Source organism: Stigmatopora nigra, chromosome 12 (genome assembly GCF_051989575.1).
Source record: "Stigmatopora nigra isolate UIUO_SnigA chromosome 12, RoL_Snig_1.1, whole genome shotgun sequence".
Classification (NCBI taxonomy): domain Eukaryota; kingdom Metazoa; phylum Chordata; class Actinopteri; order Syngnathiformes; family Syngnathidae; genus Stigmatopora; species Stigmatopora nigra.
The window spans coordinates 2,855,791-2,870,767 of NC_135519.1; the positions used below are offsets into that span (position 1 = coordinate 2,855,791).

At 38.0% G+C, this 14,977-nt stretch overlaps 1 protein-coding gene across 7 annotated transcripts in view; it reads left to right on the top strand.

Moving 5' to 3' along the window:
- Window positions 1–14,977, top strand: part of ccdc88ab (coiled-coil and HOOK domain protein 88ab) — a 57,720-nt gene that overhangs the window by 6,480 nt on the left and 36,263 nt on the right. For all 7 annotated transcript variants that reach the window (XR_013327997.1, XM_077729081.1, XM_077729083.1 and 4 more), the window contains exon 3: window positions 6,408–6,516. Coding sequence is in view for 6 of the 7 variants with exons in the window: in XM_077729081.1 (XP_077585207.1) it covers window positions 6,408–6,516 (109 nt within the window). In the remaining variant the exon portion in view is untranslated. The remainder of the gene's footprint in view (window positions 1–6,407; window positions 6,517–14,977) is intronic.

The following is a 14,977-nucleotide window of genomic DNA, read 5'->3' on the forward strand; positions in this document are numbered from 1 at the left end:
AATTAAAAATCTTGACTCAGTGACAGGAGTCATGTTAGGATCCTGGATAAGAGACTACGGTCTTCACAAACAATTATTTTGATCGTCGATTATTAGGCAGGTTATTGTTGCAATGATTTCACTAATTCCTAATTGGTAAATTACCTTTTTCTCGTTGGATTGCTCTGGGCTTTACATCGTGGGGCTCGGTAGGACTATATATGATGCAATTATGTAACTGTATCCTCGTTTGCCATAAGGATATGTCTAATAATGTTAAGGCAAAAACAAAACTTTTCAATGGGGACCACAGAAATCGGCTAATATTAACAATTTTTTTTGTTAGTCATAAAAATAGACTAGAAACATACTTTCTTTTTTTGACATATTTTTATCTAAAACTAAATATTGGTTTTATTGTTTCTTATTTATAAAAAACTAATTAAAATTATAAATGACAGGATTCGAAACCGGCTCCAGAAACAATATGAAACAGTTTTAAGATCAATGTCTAAAGAACTAATTGTCTTTGAAAATCAAAGTCAATTAATTTGCAATCAATGTGTTCTTCATAATTTTTTTTACCATGTCAGCAATAAAGCTTGAGTTTTATTTGGATAAATAGGGAAATGTGTTAATTCACTTCCTACAATTGATGGTAATAGTTTTGCGTGCGATTAGGCCTCTAGGCTCCAGAATTGTAGATTTAAAAAAAAAAAATTACCCCCTTTTTCTTTGAGCTTCTGCTTAGCAATCTCCAACTGACAGTTTAAACTCAAGCTGCAGCAGAGATGCCGAAATCCCGTTGCCGAGATGTTGAACCCCCCCTACTCCCTATTTGGCAACAACAAGCAGTAGTCTTGGAAATGTGTGAGGAAGTCCATAGTCTACTTATAATGCCACATCTCTGGCTGTCGTTTTTTTGGTTCTGGTGTTTAGGCAGTCAAGTGTTGGTTAGTCTTGAAAACTGCGCCAACCAAGACCTGGTAACAACTTCAAGAAAATTTATATATATTTTTTTATTTCTATTAAATCAAAGTGAGGTCTCTTTATGACAAAACCACCTCGTAGTATAATCATTTGTCTGGAAGACGTTTGTTGGCAACAGGTGTTGCTTTTAAAGAACATTAGAATTGGATGTTAACAGCTAACCAGATTCCATTATTGGCTTGTTTGCTTTTATGAAGAAGACATGGGAGCTCACTTAATTGAATCAACATCCCTGCATCCACTTACTTTCAGGAAGACTAGGCACACAATTGCTGGTGTTTACTGTCCTTAACGATTCATCTCACTACCAGCTCTGGAATGTAAAGAATGGGTGGCAGGAGTAGAATAGAGATGAGACAGAGAAAGGGGTGAAAGGAATGCATGAGAAGACAAAGTAGAGGCAATTCATAACATGCAATCTGTCTCACAGTTTGATTTATATAGTTCTCCTGTCGCCAAAGAGAACCATTCCTCAATCTCCAAAAAAGGCAAAGCACTATACATAGGAAATTAATTTATTTTAGAAGTTTTTTTTACTTTTTTTCCCCAAGTAAAGACATTTAAACATGGTAATTTGTTCCAACCCTTCTAAGATCCCCAATATTACCCACTCTATATAATATGTGAAAAATAGAGGGGAAAACATAAGAATACATTTTTTAGTCGGTTAAATTAATCGAATAGGCAAATACATTTTCCAATGGGGTGTATGGGCGTGTGCGTAGTTTAGGGTGGAGGCGGTAAACAGTTGGCAGCTGAGTAAACATAAGTACACACAACTTAGGTATTTTAAATTTTGTTAATATTTGTGAAATACCGATCCAATAATGATAGTGACAATGATTGCCTTTGGCAAGCTGAGCGATAGAAAGGCTCTAAAACACTGATAAAAGCATAATAGTATGACAGCAGAGACACAGGAAAATATATTTTTGACATAATTAACTAGGAAATAAATAAGTGAATAAATAAATGTGTTGCATGAAATGTGTATATATATATATGTATATATATATATATACACATATATACATATATTTCCTATACATTTCAACTTGAATGATTGTAGTTATCATAAAGGATCCATTTCACAATATTGTCAAACTCAAAAAGTTTGAACCAGACTTTAAACCGTTTTAAGAATTGATTTTTCCATTTTATTCCATCAAATAATTGTCTCAAAATTGGATAACTAGACCTTAAAATACTAACCCATCATTACTAGCCCTATTACTGTTCATTGAGCAAACATTGTTTTTGGTCGTATTAATTGCAACCAAATAAACAACATTAAAGCAATACTATGCGAGGATGATGTATTTACTAATCTTTCTAAAAGTGAGAGCTAATTTGTGGATTCATTTAAGGATCACTAGTTCAATAAACACTTGACTCTGCTTCAAGTTCAATGGCAGTTAATTGCAGGTGTATGGCTGCAAGTGCTTCCCTTTCTGATATAGATTAAATTAACTTATATTTTCCATGAAGTGATTATGATTCAGTGAGTGAATTGGTCTGTAGCATCCCACTGAATAGAGACAAATAATGCTGCAAATGTTTCCAAATGTCTCATTTTGTTACATATTCTGTCTGCTTGAATTGACTCGAATAGTAGTTTAGAGGCTCAAATAGGATTTCCATCATTTTAAATCAAACAATAGAATGAGTAATTGTTCATCAAAACAGCTGCTGATTAGTCGCCGATTAATTTTAACTGCCCAAATTTTTCTATAGTTGTGACCAAGTTTCTGGGAAGTCCTGTTTTGTGGCAGTCTTGTGTCTTGGTATGTTCATGTTAAAACCTCAGAAACACACAAATACAGAGCTTACAACCTCAGTCAAATGCATTTCAGGAGTAGCCTTGTTCAATTTTCGGAGTGAATGGGATTCACACAAAATTGATGTGCGCTTAAGTGCTAAAGTCGCACAGGATGAATACTTTTTATGAACTAGTAACTCAAATGACTCACAATGGATGCACTCGTGTTACCAAATTCTTCCAGTTTGCAGTGCAGTTGAATCAAGATGGCGGAAGCCGTAGCGATAGTGTGGATTTCGAGGGATTTAAATCTGAAATTTGTTACTTTTCCGAAATGGTTTCTTAAAAAAAAAAAAAAGTACGGAATTTGCATCGCATTTCCGGGTAAACTCCTGAAATTCCAGAGTACTAGTTGGCAGCTTTGCAAACATATTGACACAGAAATGCATATGCAAGTAACAAAGGAGCAAATTACATATTTTACCCCATTGTAATAGTTCATTCTTGCAGTCATATCCAATATTCACTTCCAAAAATCATTATTAAAATTAAAACTATTTTTTTTCAACAGATTTGTTGACCATACATTTTTGCTATGTTTTGACGGGCTTTCCTCTAACACGTGGCCAAACGCAGCCTGTTTTCCCTTTTTTGGCGTGTTTGCGTGGCTGCCTATGTTGATGGTAATGTAGCTTGTCATATATAGGTTAACGCGACTCTCAAACACACACAGCCAATCCAAGAGCGGCACAGCCCCATTGGCTGCTGAATTTGTCATTCTGTGTACAAGCATTGGACGATTTGGCTTATTGACGCTCCATCTATCTGCTTCGTTTGTCCGTCCGTCTTGAGCCTTCTCTCCTTAATCTATTTGTCTGGCCAAAGCCTTAAGTTTACTGTATCAGCAAAACTAGGCAGGGGGTTAATAACTGGGATTTTCCACCCGCCTACTGAAGAACTAAATCTGTATTTCGTCGCCTGGTGGTCCCCAGGGGGTTAAGTCGTAAGCATGCAGCATCAGCACTTACATGGCTTTTTGTCCTGTTGGGACCATGTTGCCATATTTATATATATTTTTTAAACTATACTTTACTCTTAAGTATGTTAAGTCATGTTCTTCTATTAATGATGATATACCTCCAATTCGTTTTAACTGGGCTGGCAGGGAATCATTAAATCGGTCAAAAATTACAAGATGTCAATAGGATGGAATGGGTTAAAAAAAGATGAGGATTAGGATGAAAGGCGTGAATTAGAAAATCTTTATTGTTTCAAATTAATGGTGGAGGCTGTATTTCACATTAATATGCCGTTGATCTTGCTACTGTTAGGACTAATTTGGAGTCTACAATTTTTTTAAGTAGTCCATGAAAATGTGCTTGCTTATGTGATTTTACATTAGATGGTTCTCAAAGATCAAAAAATATAAAGCAAAAGACAAACTCTTCCAGAGTTTTCAATAAAATAAACAATTGGCCAACAATTTCTTGCTTTTTAGAGTCGGGTTCTAGTTTTTGGTCACAGTGTTGTTTTCTCTCTGCATCACTTTTCATGCAGTCACCATTTTTTTAATATTCTCATTTGTGTTATTTACATATTTTTTTTATATTTTCACCAAATAGTTCAACCTCTCAGGCCTTTGCATAGTTTAACATTTTTCTGAATTGTCAACATTCGCATGCTGTAGTTGACTGCTTTTAACAAATTGAGTATTCATGTTCTCCCTGTGTCTTTGTGGGTTTTCTCCAGTTACTCAGGTTACGTTTCACATGGCAAAAACATACATGATAGGCTGGTTCAACATTCTGTATTGTCCTTAGGTATGAATGTGAGCAGAAATGGTTGTTTGTATCATTGTACCCTGTGATTGGCTGGCAACCTATTCAGTGTGCCCCCTGCCTACTACACAAAGTTGGCTGCACTAGGCTCCAGTACAACTGTGATCCTTATGAGGATAAGTAGAACAGAGAATGAATGAATGGATGTCACATTGCTCCTCTTGTCGGTTTCTTGTGTATGCAGTTTTCTTAAAACATAGCATACTGGTTTTATTTTACTGCATTTTAATTTTGGGCTACTTTGAGATTTGATATCAGTACCCCAAACTTACAGATCATAATTTTTTTGGGGTACAGTTTCAACATTTGTTAAGTGTTGTGGAATGTGAAGAGGCGACCATTCCTATGCTGTTTGTTTCCCATTAACACACACACACACACTAAGCCTGTCGCTCTGTCAGGATTACAGCCTCCACTTTTTAATTAAGGGTTTAAATAAAAGACCCCCTACGATGCTTTCCTTAAGGGCCACGTGTTCGTTTGTGTGTGCGTGTCTGCATGATTTTGCGTGTGTCGGTCGAAGCAGGTCACATGACCACTAATTCAACCCATTAAAAAGAGCTCTGTGTCCTTCGGAGTAGCATTAATATTGTTGAGCATCGGGTGGGGCATGGGGGATCAAAAGACCAATTACTGCACACGGTGTGTGCACTCTCATGAAGGGAATGTTCAGAATGCTTTTAATTGAAGTTCAGATATTTTCGAAGTCTTTCCCCTTACCATGGACCACTGAAACAAACGCAGTCTTAATGAATTTTTATTTTCTTTTTGACATTTAGTCTAATTGGGACCTCCAACAAAGAATTATCTTTTTACATGATGTAGCTCCTGAGAAAAATGACCACAACATAAGGGGACGCCAGGCTTTTGTAGTCCAAAATTTAACATCGTAGTCTTTGACAACCAAAAATGTGATTTCCACACGTGGACGCCAAGTCATAGGAGGTTAAAACATGTGAAGCCTCACTAGAATTGCATCTAAATTAAAATGTTTTGAGAAAAATCTTATATTCCTACCTCAATAAAATGGTATACTTTTTTATACACCTTGAGATTACTGCATTCTCATTTACTATGATGTAACGTAATGTACTGTACTTGTAGAACTGTCTCCAGTGAAGGCACCCGTTTCGTTCATGAAAATGTGCTTCAGTCTATGACCTATATATGAGGGTCAACCTTCCGTAAGTGTGTGGGGGAGGAGACGGCTGCCTCTAAATGTATGCATGTGTGTTGTCATGCATGTTGAGTCTGCAATGTTAATAGATAACACGTGAAACCTTAAAATATTATTAGTCTGAAACAGTAAAAGAAAAAAAAGTCCAAATATTTTAAAGAAATATCATGTAAACTCATTGCCAAGCCATTGGCGCGGATGGACGTCAAGTCCATTTGAAGTTTGAAGGGCAACGGTCCTTGTTTTCGAGATAAAATGAAAATAGACATTGTGCGAATACACGTAATGCTCACTGAAACGTGTTGACACCAGCAATAACGCCCTTCATTGCACGTGTTACTTCAAGCATCAAATTAAACACATTTAAATCCACGCAAATCTTATTACATTATATATAAGGACATGAGGAATCACCTAAAAGATTTATAGATAAAACACCTTTGTGCAACATTGTTTTCATATGATTGTTGTAATTTTTCATTTCACTCCATGCAAAGGTTATTTTGCGTGAGTTGGAACAATCAAATGATTATAATGAAAATAATAAAGAATATAATGAAAAGTTAACAACATATTTGTATGATGTTTGTATGTACCACAACTCTTTATGGTTTGAAAATGTAATAAAATGTAATTGAGTTACATCATGTTATTTCCCCACCAGAAATCCCAAAGCCACAGTGCAGAGGACCAACAAGAAGGTGAACAATGATCCCACTCTTCGCATTCAGAACCTTTCCATTCTCATCAGACAGATCAAAGCCTACTATCAGGTAAAAGATTTATTCTCTCAAGGATCAACATTTTGTTATGTATATTCTGCATATATTTTCTACCTCTGCTATAAACGATACCTTTTTAGGGAAAAAAAGGAAATGCATGATCTTGTCATTGTGGCTTTCCCAATTTGAAGACTCTGACCTAGATCCTAAGGGGCTACAAAAAGTCACAACATTTTCTAAGATTTATTGTTTCATATGAAGAGAAGGATAATGGCTTTCTGATATATTAAGTGATTACTCTGCTATGCATTTTGGGTGAGTTGAATTTAGGTGGAAAAAGCTCATACTTTTTTGGATTTTCAAACCCTTTTTAGAAGGGGCCAATTTGATCTGCTACTGCTCTGCAGAGAGCTTTGTCCTGTGTCGTATGTATTAGTATACACAGTAGTAGCATTTAGAAATGTGTGTTGTCAATGTACTACGGATAAATCCATCAATTTTCAACATCGTATATCCTTGTCAGCGTCAAGTGGTGCTGGAGCCTATCCACCCTGAATTCAGCCAAAATACCATAAACTGGTCATTTGACATGGTGTATTTATGTATTTACTTTAGGGAATGTCAGATTCCCAGTTCAAAAGGCATTGATGTCTATCACTATCAACAGATGCAAATAACGAACTGAAAGTTAGAATGCACCAATTTAACATTCATTATATCCGGATAATTTAAATGTTTGTTCTTGGAAACATCTTAAATCTGATGTGAAATGTTAGTTTATTACTAACTTTTTATTTTGTAAAATATCTTTCAGTTTGGCCCACAATAGTGAGAGGTAACTTCATTCATCAAACAGATCAATCCCTACTAGGATCAGGATTTCTTGAACCTAAAGCTTTAAACCTAAATAATTATTTTTCTGAACCAAAACGAGCTGATGACGGTAAAAAACGGTTTCTTTTAACACCTCTGCTTGGTTAATTATATCTTCACGTGGTAAGAAAACAATAAGCCTCTTCTATCTGTGCCGCTTGGCTTAATGCTCTCTGCTTGTCTTGTGCCTCGCTGTGTTTTAAACGTGTCGCCGCCTCTGGGGCCTAACATGTATTTGTATAGGATATATGATACAGAAAATTACCACATGGACTGAAGAAGCATTCAGTTGCTTCTTTGAATTGTGAATGTGTTCATAGGATCAGATCTACCCAAATATAAAATAACTATCACTAAAAGCAGTTTTCTCCAAACTTTATAAGCCTGGTGGGTCACCATGCCCCTGCCGCTCCCCAAGTTAAAAAACTGCTAAAGAAGTATTAAAAGTATAAATATTTTAACCGTGTCTGGTGATAGGTTTGAAAGGGCTATTGTGACATAATATGGTCTATGTGCCCAGCTCTCTGCTATTGCACTGGATTGCATTGCATTATACTGTTGTCTGTTAAAACTGTATTTCAAGACTGTGCCGTTTTTTAGGAAGATCCTACATTTACCTAAACTAGTTAATAGGTGGTGTATAATAACAAAAATGTATAATTTCCAAATTCTTGTCAACTTAACATTTTTATTAATTATTACCCAAAAATAGGAGCAGCCGTTGGGGTTCTGCAACACCAAGTGTTAGCAAGTTTCCTGGGAGAATCTCGGTCATTAAGGAGCTTCCAATATTCATGGAAATTTATTTTGTTTCCTTTTTCGATATGCTTCAATTTGATGCATTTTTTCAGTTTTATTTAAATTTTTCAGATTTCAACATTTAGTTTAAATGTATTGATTTTATTTTTTAACTTAGAAATGCTGAACCATATTTATTTATTTTTTGTGTGAGTCTCTGTTATGGATGAAAAAAATCCAATTTCTGCTTTCTTCTGGCGAATCTGGTCCCTTATCACTTTTTCTCATTTCCGATTTGCACGGCAGCAGACGAAGCCTTTTTGCTCTATCAGCTAATGGGTTTAACAGGTTTTTAGTTTACTGGAGCACTCTGGATTCTTTATGCTTGACTGCTTTCTCAGCCTTTTTATTTCATTTTTAAATTCAATTTACTTGTTTATCTTTTATGTGTGCCTTTTTTTTTTTAAAGCAGATGTCCAATTATGCCACATGGGCAAAAGGTGGGCTCTTTCTGTTGAGGTCATTATTAAATTATGGTTCCATTGGTGTCAAGAGAAAACCTAATGCATTTACTCACTCATTTGAAGCATCCAAGGCAGACACTTGTAGACCTCGAGACCCTCTTTGTGCTGACCCTCCCCCATTTCCTGCATGCCTCTGCTCTACCCCTTCACTCTATTAAAAAACAACTCTACAGTACCGCATGTTGCGTGTATGCCCTGTGTGCTTGTGCCCTGAGTATGCCGTGGAAGGATGACTATGGCCTGTTAGAAGAATACTAATACATTTTAACAGAAGCTGAACAAGACTGTGATTTCTATAGCATTTTGGATTGTAGAAAATACTCAACAGCCTGTCAGGATATGTCCCAGATATTTGTAGTTTACTGTGGTAGGGAAAAAATGACATAAGGATGTGTGGATTCAAAGTTATTAGGTTTTCTTTCAGTATCTTGCGTAGGAAGGCAAAAATGTCTAGACAGCTTTTTTTACGCTTTAATTTTGGAGGGCAGTAAACAGATCATATTCAACCAGATGTTATTAAAGTACCAAGAAAGTGCTTTTCAGCCTCGGTGTGCCCTTACATAGGCATGGTTGAGATGCATGGCAAAGGTTTCATTGTTTTTCAGTGTAGATGCCAAATAAATGCACACACGTTTTGGCTCTCCAGAGGTGTTTTTCTTTTTTTTGGGTTGGCTTTGCTCATGAATCACTTCCGACTCATGAATTCAGGCTCGCTGTGTGGAAAGATGTTGGTTTGGCTCAGATTCACGTCCAATGCATTATGACTGGGATCTCAGTCAAGAGTAGTCAATGCAATAGTCTGCATCAAGAAACACTTTCTTATTTATAAATGAATACTAAACAACTGCATAAATCTCTCTGATTGACTCACAACACAATTGCAAGTAATTTAGTCATTCTCAAGCAAGTCCCAAGTCTTTCCTATTGTAGGGAATTGGAATTGAGTCACAAGGTTGTCGAGTCAACGCGAGTCACCAATTTTTCAAGCTGAGCCAGGTCAAGTCGGAAATTTGCCGAGCTGAGCCACGTTAAGTCACAAGTTTGATGAGTTGTGACAATTTCACTGCTTTGTACAGCCATAACAAAAAATATTAGAGTCCTTTGCTTTGTTTATTGTATAACAACGATGTCCTTCCAAGTTATGGCAAACATTCTTCTGCAAATTCCGTCGGGGAACAGACTGTCTACGCTACCATGTTCATGTGGAAATGAAGGATAATAGACTAGACACCTGGTATCATAATTGTGTGCCCTCAGTAGATTACCTATGCCCTGGGTGATCACTCACATTGGCCATTGCAAAGCCCAGCCTCGCCTCGAGTCTCGGACCATGTCGAGTCCAATTTTCTGCAGAATTATAGCCAGTCCTGATGTCTTTTTTTCCTCTGTATACATTCACCACCACTGACTGGATTGGTTATTTAGTGCACTTAGTTTTTTTCTCCTTTTTCCTTAACTGGGTCATTGGCCTGATACAACAAAGGAGACATGAACATGCAGCTACTATTCAGGTTAAAATCCATATTAGGTTTTTTTTACCTCGATGTTTAGAATTTTTTTGTTTACATGTACGATCACAAATCAATTGTAGAGTTAACTCGGGAGGATTTTCTGGTTTTAAATGGTCTTCCATAAATGCGTTACTAAAAAACAACACACTTTTGAAATGGTTATTGGCTTCATGTAAATGTGGCCAATGAGAGAAACCTTTCAGTTCCTTAAAAGCAAATACAAGGAACTATAGGTTCCAGGTGCAGTCTTTAAAACAATACACAACATTAGCATTCTGGAACCTACCCGTTACTATGTAGCATTTCAGTTGCCAGTTATATGCCATTCCCTCTCTCTCTCTCTCTCTCTCAAAAAGAACTTTCATCTTGTTAATTTCCTCCCCAAATATTTTCCTTGACGCTGTGTGTAACCATTCAATTGCTGCCTGAGGTATGCAATAACAAGGTCTGCCTAGTTTGCTGATCTCACAAAGATGCACTGTTCGTGGTTTCAAAAAAAAAAGAGAAGAGAAACAACACCCCTTCACATTCCCCATGCGTTCCTTACTGTAGTGCAGCTCCACATGCATGCTCGAGACTAAAATTATAGCCTTCTTATAGCAGTAGTTATTTTTATATGAACTTGGTTACATAGTCCAATCAAGCCTGGAATTCCCCCACGCTGACTGGCTTCTTTTGGAGCGTCATGAGTAAATCGGTTTATTAGGGCATGTGCTCGCCTGCCGCAGGGCAAGTGTGTGTATTGTCACACAGGCTCACATGCTCCCCACCAATGCGCCTTGGACACTCGTGCCAGATTTGGGGGAAACAATGCAAGAGCATTTGCGGCAGGAAAGGGGGAATTGGGTTGTACAAGACATTCAGGACAAGAGGTCATGCTCTGTCGTAGTTCCTGTTTGTTGATGGATTGATTTAAATTTGTTCTAATAAATCAAGCAACTGCTGTTAATGTTGAACATATGAGATATAGGGCATTGACCAGGCCAAGAATTTGGAGTTGTTGTCTTTTTTTAAATTTTATCTGTGGGAACTTTTCTGTTCTGTGACGAACCAGAAGCACCAATACTGTCAACCCACATTTCCTGTGAGCAGAATAGCCTTCACTGACTAACTCCACTAAGCCTCCCTTTAATACTATACATTTATGTTTGGGCTAACCGTGAATTAGGTAGTTGAAGGCACTTTTCTTATGCAGTTGGATCATTGGCAGCTTTTCTGTCAAATTGCTATATATTTAACGGGGAATTGTGTGTCACCAGTGAATAGGAGCAATGACAAGTAATCGTCCTCTATTTTTAGTGGGTAGCCAATTACTGCAGATTTTGATACAAATAAAATCAATTTAAAAAAAGTTTTTAGTAAGTCAGATTGATACTGTCAGAAAAGAGATTTACATAAGTGATAATGTTCTGTACAACTGCACTGGGAGTTTCCATATTACTGAAGGTGTTTTGAATGTTTTGGTTATGGTTTGGGCTGATAACTCAATATAAACGATACGAAATTGACGTAATTACAATTTTCTGTAGTAGATAAAGAAGACAGCAATGACTTTAGTGTGGAGGATAGCCAAGGGGGAGACCATGACGGGGGCTTGAGTGGGTGGATGTTATCAAGATACTCCTGGTCCACCTGCCCCCTCCACCTTGGTGAGCAGCAGCTCATACAGCCTCAGGGATGCGCAGGGAGAACATAATCAAAAGCTTTTTGGGTGATAGAGAACACCGCAGAACAGAAAAACGAGCTCTTAACAGCTTTTTTCTCTCCACCTCTTCACATAGAAAATCAACTCTACTCCATATGGACCACTCAGGAACTCCCATCTGTTTAACTGAGGGTTGAGAGTAAATGATCATATGGGTTAGGGTTAGGGTCATTGACGGTGATTGAGGTCCAAGCCATTTTGACAGGGAAGGGCTGGCAGCTAGAACTCTGAAAAAAGGAATTGCCTTATTAAAAGATTAAAGAAATACTGCTCTTTAAATGTATTTATATATTCTGCAAGTATACATAAATAGGTTGCAACTATCAGTGGACTCGAGTAACAAAGTCTTAGATTATTACAAAGAGTTAAAAAAAATTGAACAAAAAATAACCATTTAAGACAGGCAACTTGTTGGCCGAGCAGTTAGCACGTCGTCCTCACACTTTCGATAGTTGGATTGGATGGGCTCCAGCACCCCCGCCACTCTTGTCAAAATAAGCGGTATGGGAAATTAGTGAATGAATGAATGTAAAAACAACATATCCGAATTGCTAGAACTCAAAATCAACTCAACCATTTTGGAAAAGTGAACAAATCTGTTTTACAGTATTTCAAGAAAAACAGAACACAGCTATGCTTAGAGCTTGGCTTGGACATGAAAATGTATTTTTAAATAGAGTTGACATCTGAAAATGACATCTAATTGACTCAATAATAGGTGGAGAAAGTCTGCATGGGCTGAAAATGTGATCTTGTAATTCAATCAAATTCACAGGCCTTCTGACAGACACATTATTTTCCTAAAAAGAAAGTTAATCTAAAATGTACTTAGTTGCTTATTTTATTTGCTGCCATTGAATAGCAATGAAAGTGTTACTGTCACATCGATGAGGAGGCTGGTACCCAATGTCAAACTATAACTACATGTATACAAGCACTTAAAAACAACAACAAAAAACACGTCTTTGGTCTTTGTCTAGCCACAACTGTGCCTTTTCTGTAGCGATTGTTAGCTCAGGTGTCAAGTGTTTTTGTGTGTGTGTGTGGAAGTGTGTTTGGGTGCATGTTGACAAAAGAGGAAGCGCCTTTCTTCCCTTTGTTGGTGGTGATGGAGTTACACAGAGGACCACAGAGATCTGTGTGAGTGTGCACTTGTGTGGACATGTACGTATTGTACTCTACTGTATGTATTAAAGCATGCTGGGCTTACACTCCCCGTCTTCTCACCCTCGTTTCCATAGCAACGGCACTCAGTGGGGCTGCAGAATGGGTGTGATTCATGCTTTAAAGGGTTCATGGACACACACACTAACGCGCACTAGAAGGGCCACAATTAGCCCCCCTGTTAAAGCTACATGCTTTTGGCGGAAGTCGGTGGAAAGGTGGGAGGAGAAGGGGGCTCCGTATGTGTGTTAAGCAGACAGGGTGCCCTGTGAGATGGAAACAGTGGTGAACCTGTTTCCTCACTCGCGTTTAATAGAAGAGGCATCAACACATGCACAGGGTCTCTTTTAGTAAAACACTTTGGATGTAGTTCAATGCAGTATACAGCGACTTCAAAACTCACCCAATAGCGCCACCTGGAAAGCCACGATTGACTTTAGATGCAGTTGTATATTGTACAGGTAGTTTCGTGACAATGGAATGCCTAAGTGAGTCATTTGAGGTTGAAGCAGAGATTTTAGGTACGTTTAGGACTACATATTACGTCTTGGAAATTCTCCCAGATCAGCCTCATTGTCAAGTATAGGTGTGCAAAATAGATGGCTGATGTTAAGTTACTACTTATGGTAATTTTAGGGTTGGGTGATTAATTTGTTTATTTCATAACGATTGTTAACTAGCCAAGGCATATATAATCAAATGGCAAATCCCTCAGCATTATATGAAGCGATGTTTATTTCTTTAATTCCAAAAATGCATTAAAAGTGTGTTTAATGCAGAAGTTGAACATTCATTCATTTTCTAAACCGCTATCCTCACAAGGGTCGCGAGGGGTGCTGGAGCCTATCCCAGCAAACTATGGGCACCAAGCGAGGGATTCCCTGAATAGGTGGCCAGCAATTCGCAGGGCACGAGGAGACGGACAACCATTGACGCTCACATTTATACCTAAGGGTAATTAGTGTTCAACAATCCGACACTGCATGTTTTGGGGGTGTGGTAGGAAACCGGAGTACCCCGAGAATACCTGCCCTGGGATAATATGTAAATTCCACACCCTCGACTCCTGCGAGGCCAACGGGCTAAACACTCGGCTGCTGGAATGCCCAAATGTTGAACTGCGTACGAGAATCGTATTCCAGTGAATTAATCACTAGTTTATTTAGTGAAGTAAAAAAAATACAAATGTGATATAAACGCAATTACCATGCCAACCATACAATCTTGTTATTGTTAAGAGCATCCTTACATCCTCACACAAACAAATCATGCCTCCCAAGATACCACATGACAATACATTTGACAATCGCACAACATTATTAATTATTAGGCATTAGACTGGCACTAAATCAAGCAGCCAGTCAGCACTATTGTGTTGTGACAAGTCCCCTTTGAACCAACACGCCTCTCCATCAGTGTGTCTACATAAACCTCTCTTTGGGATGCAAGTTGAGCCACTGCAGACGGGCGGTGATTCCTTCTGGAATCAATATCACAGAAATACATAGTCGGCACGGTGGGGGAGGAAGTATGTGCAAAAGGGGGAAGAGGAGGGGTCCGTGCTTGGAGTGGGAAGTGATGGAATCAAGGCTTCATCCTCCCCCTCCTCTTACTATATTCCCCTGTTTGGCTTTGCGGCTCCCCTCCCCTGTGTTTAATAGACACCTCTATGTTTGGAATCACTTCGTATCTACTCTGCTATATAGTGCTCTTTATGGTGACTTGTCATTTTGTGGAGATCACAAATTGTGCTATGATGGCAGCTTATCCAGTAGTGCTCTTGATTTAACATTGCTAATGACAGTGATTTACATCCAGTCTGCTTGAACTGGGAGGGTTGGTAACGATTTTTCTCTGGCAGGAAATGTTAATCTTGTCTAGAAAATCGGAAATCACGGTTGAGCATTTTGACAGTCCCTTCCCCCTTAAAATAGATCTTTGGCCCGAAATAGTATCTCACAATGCAACTTGACTAAACAACCTATAGTCTTTTTAGA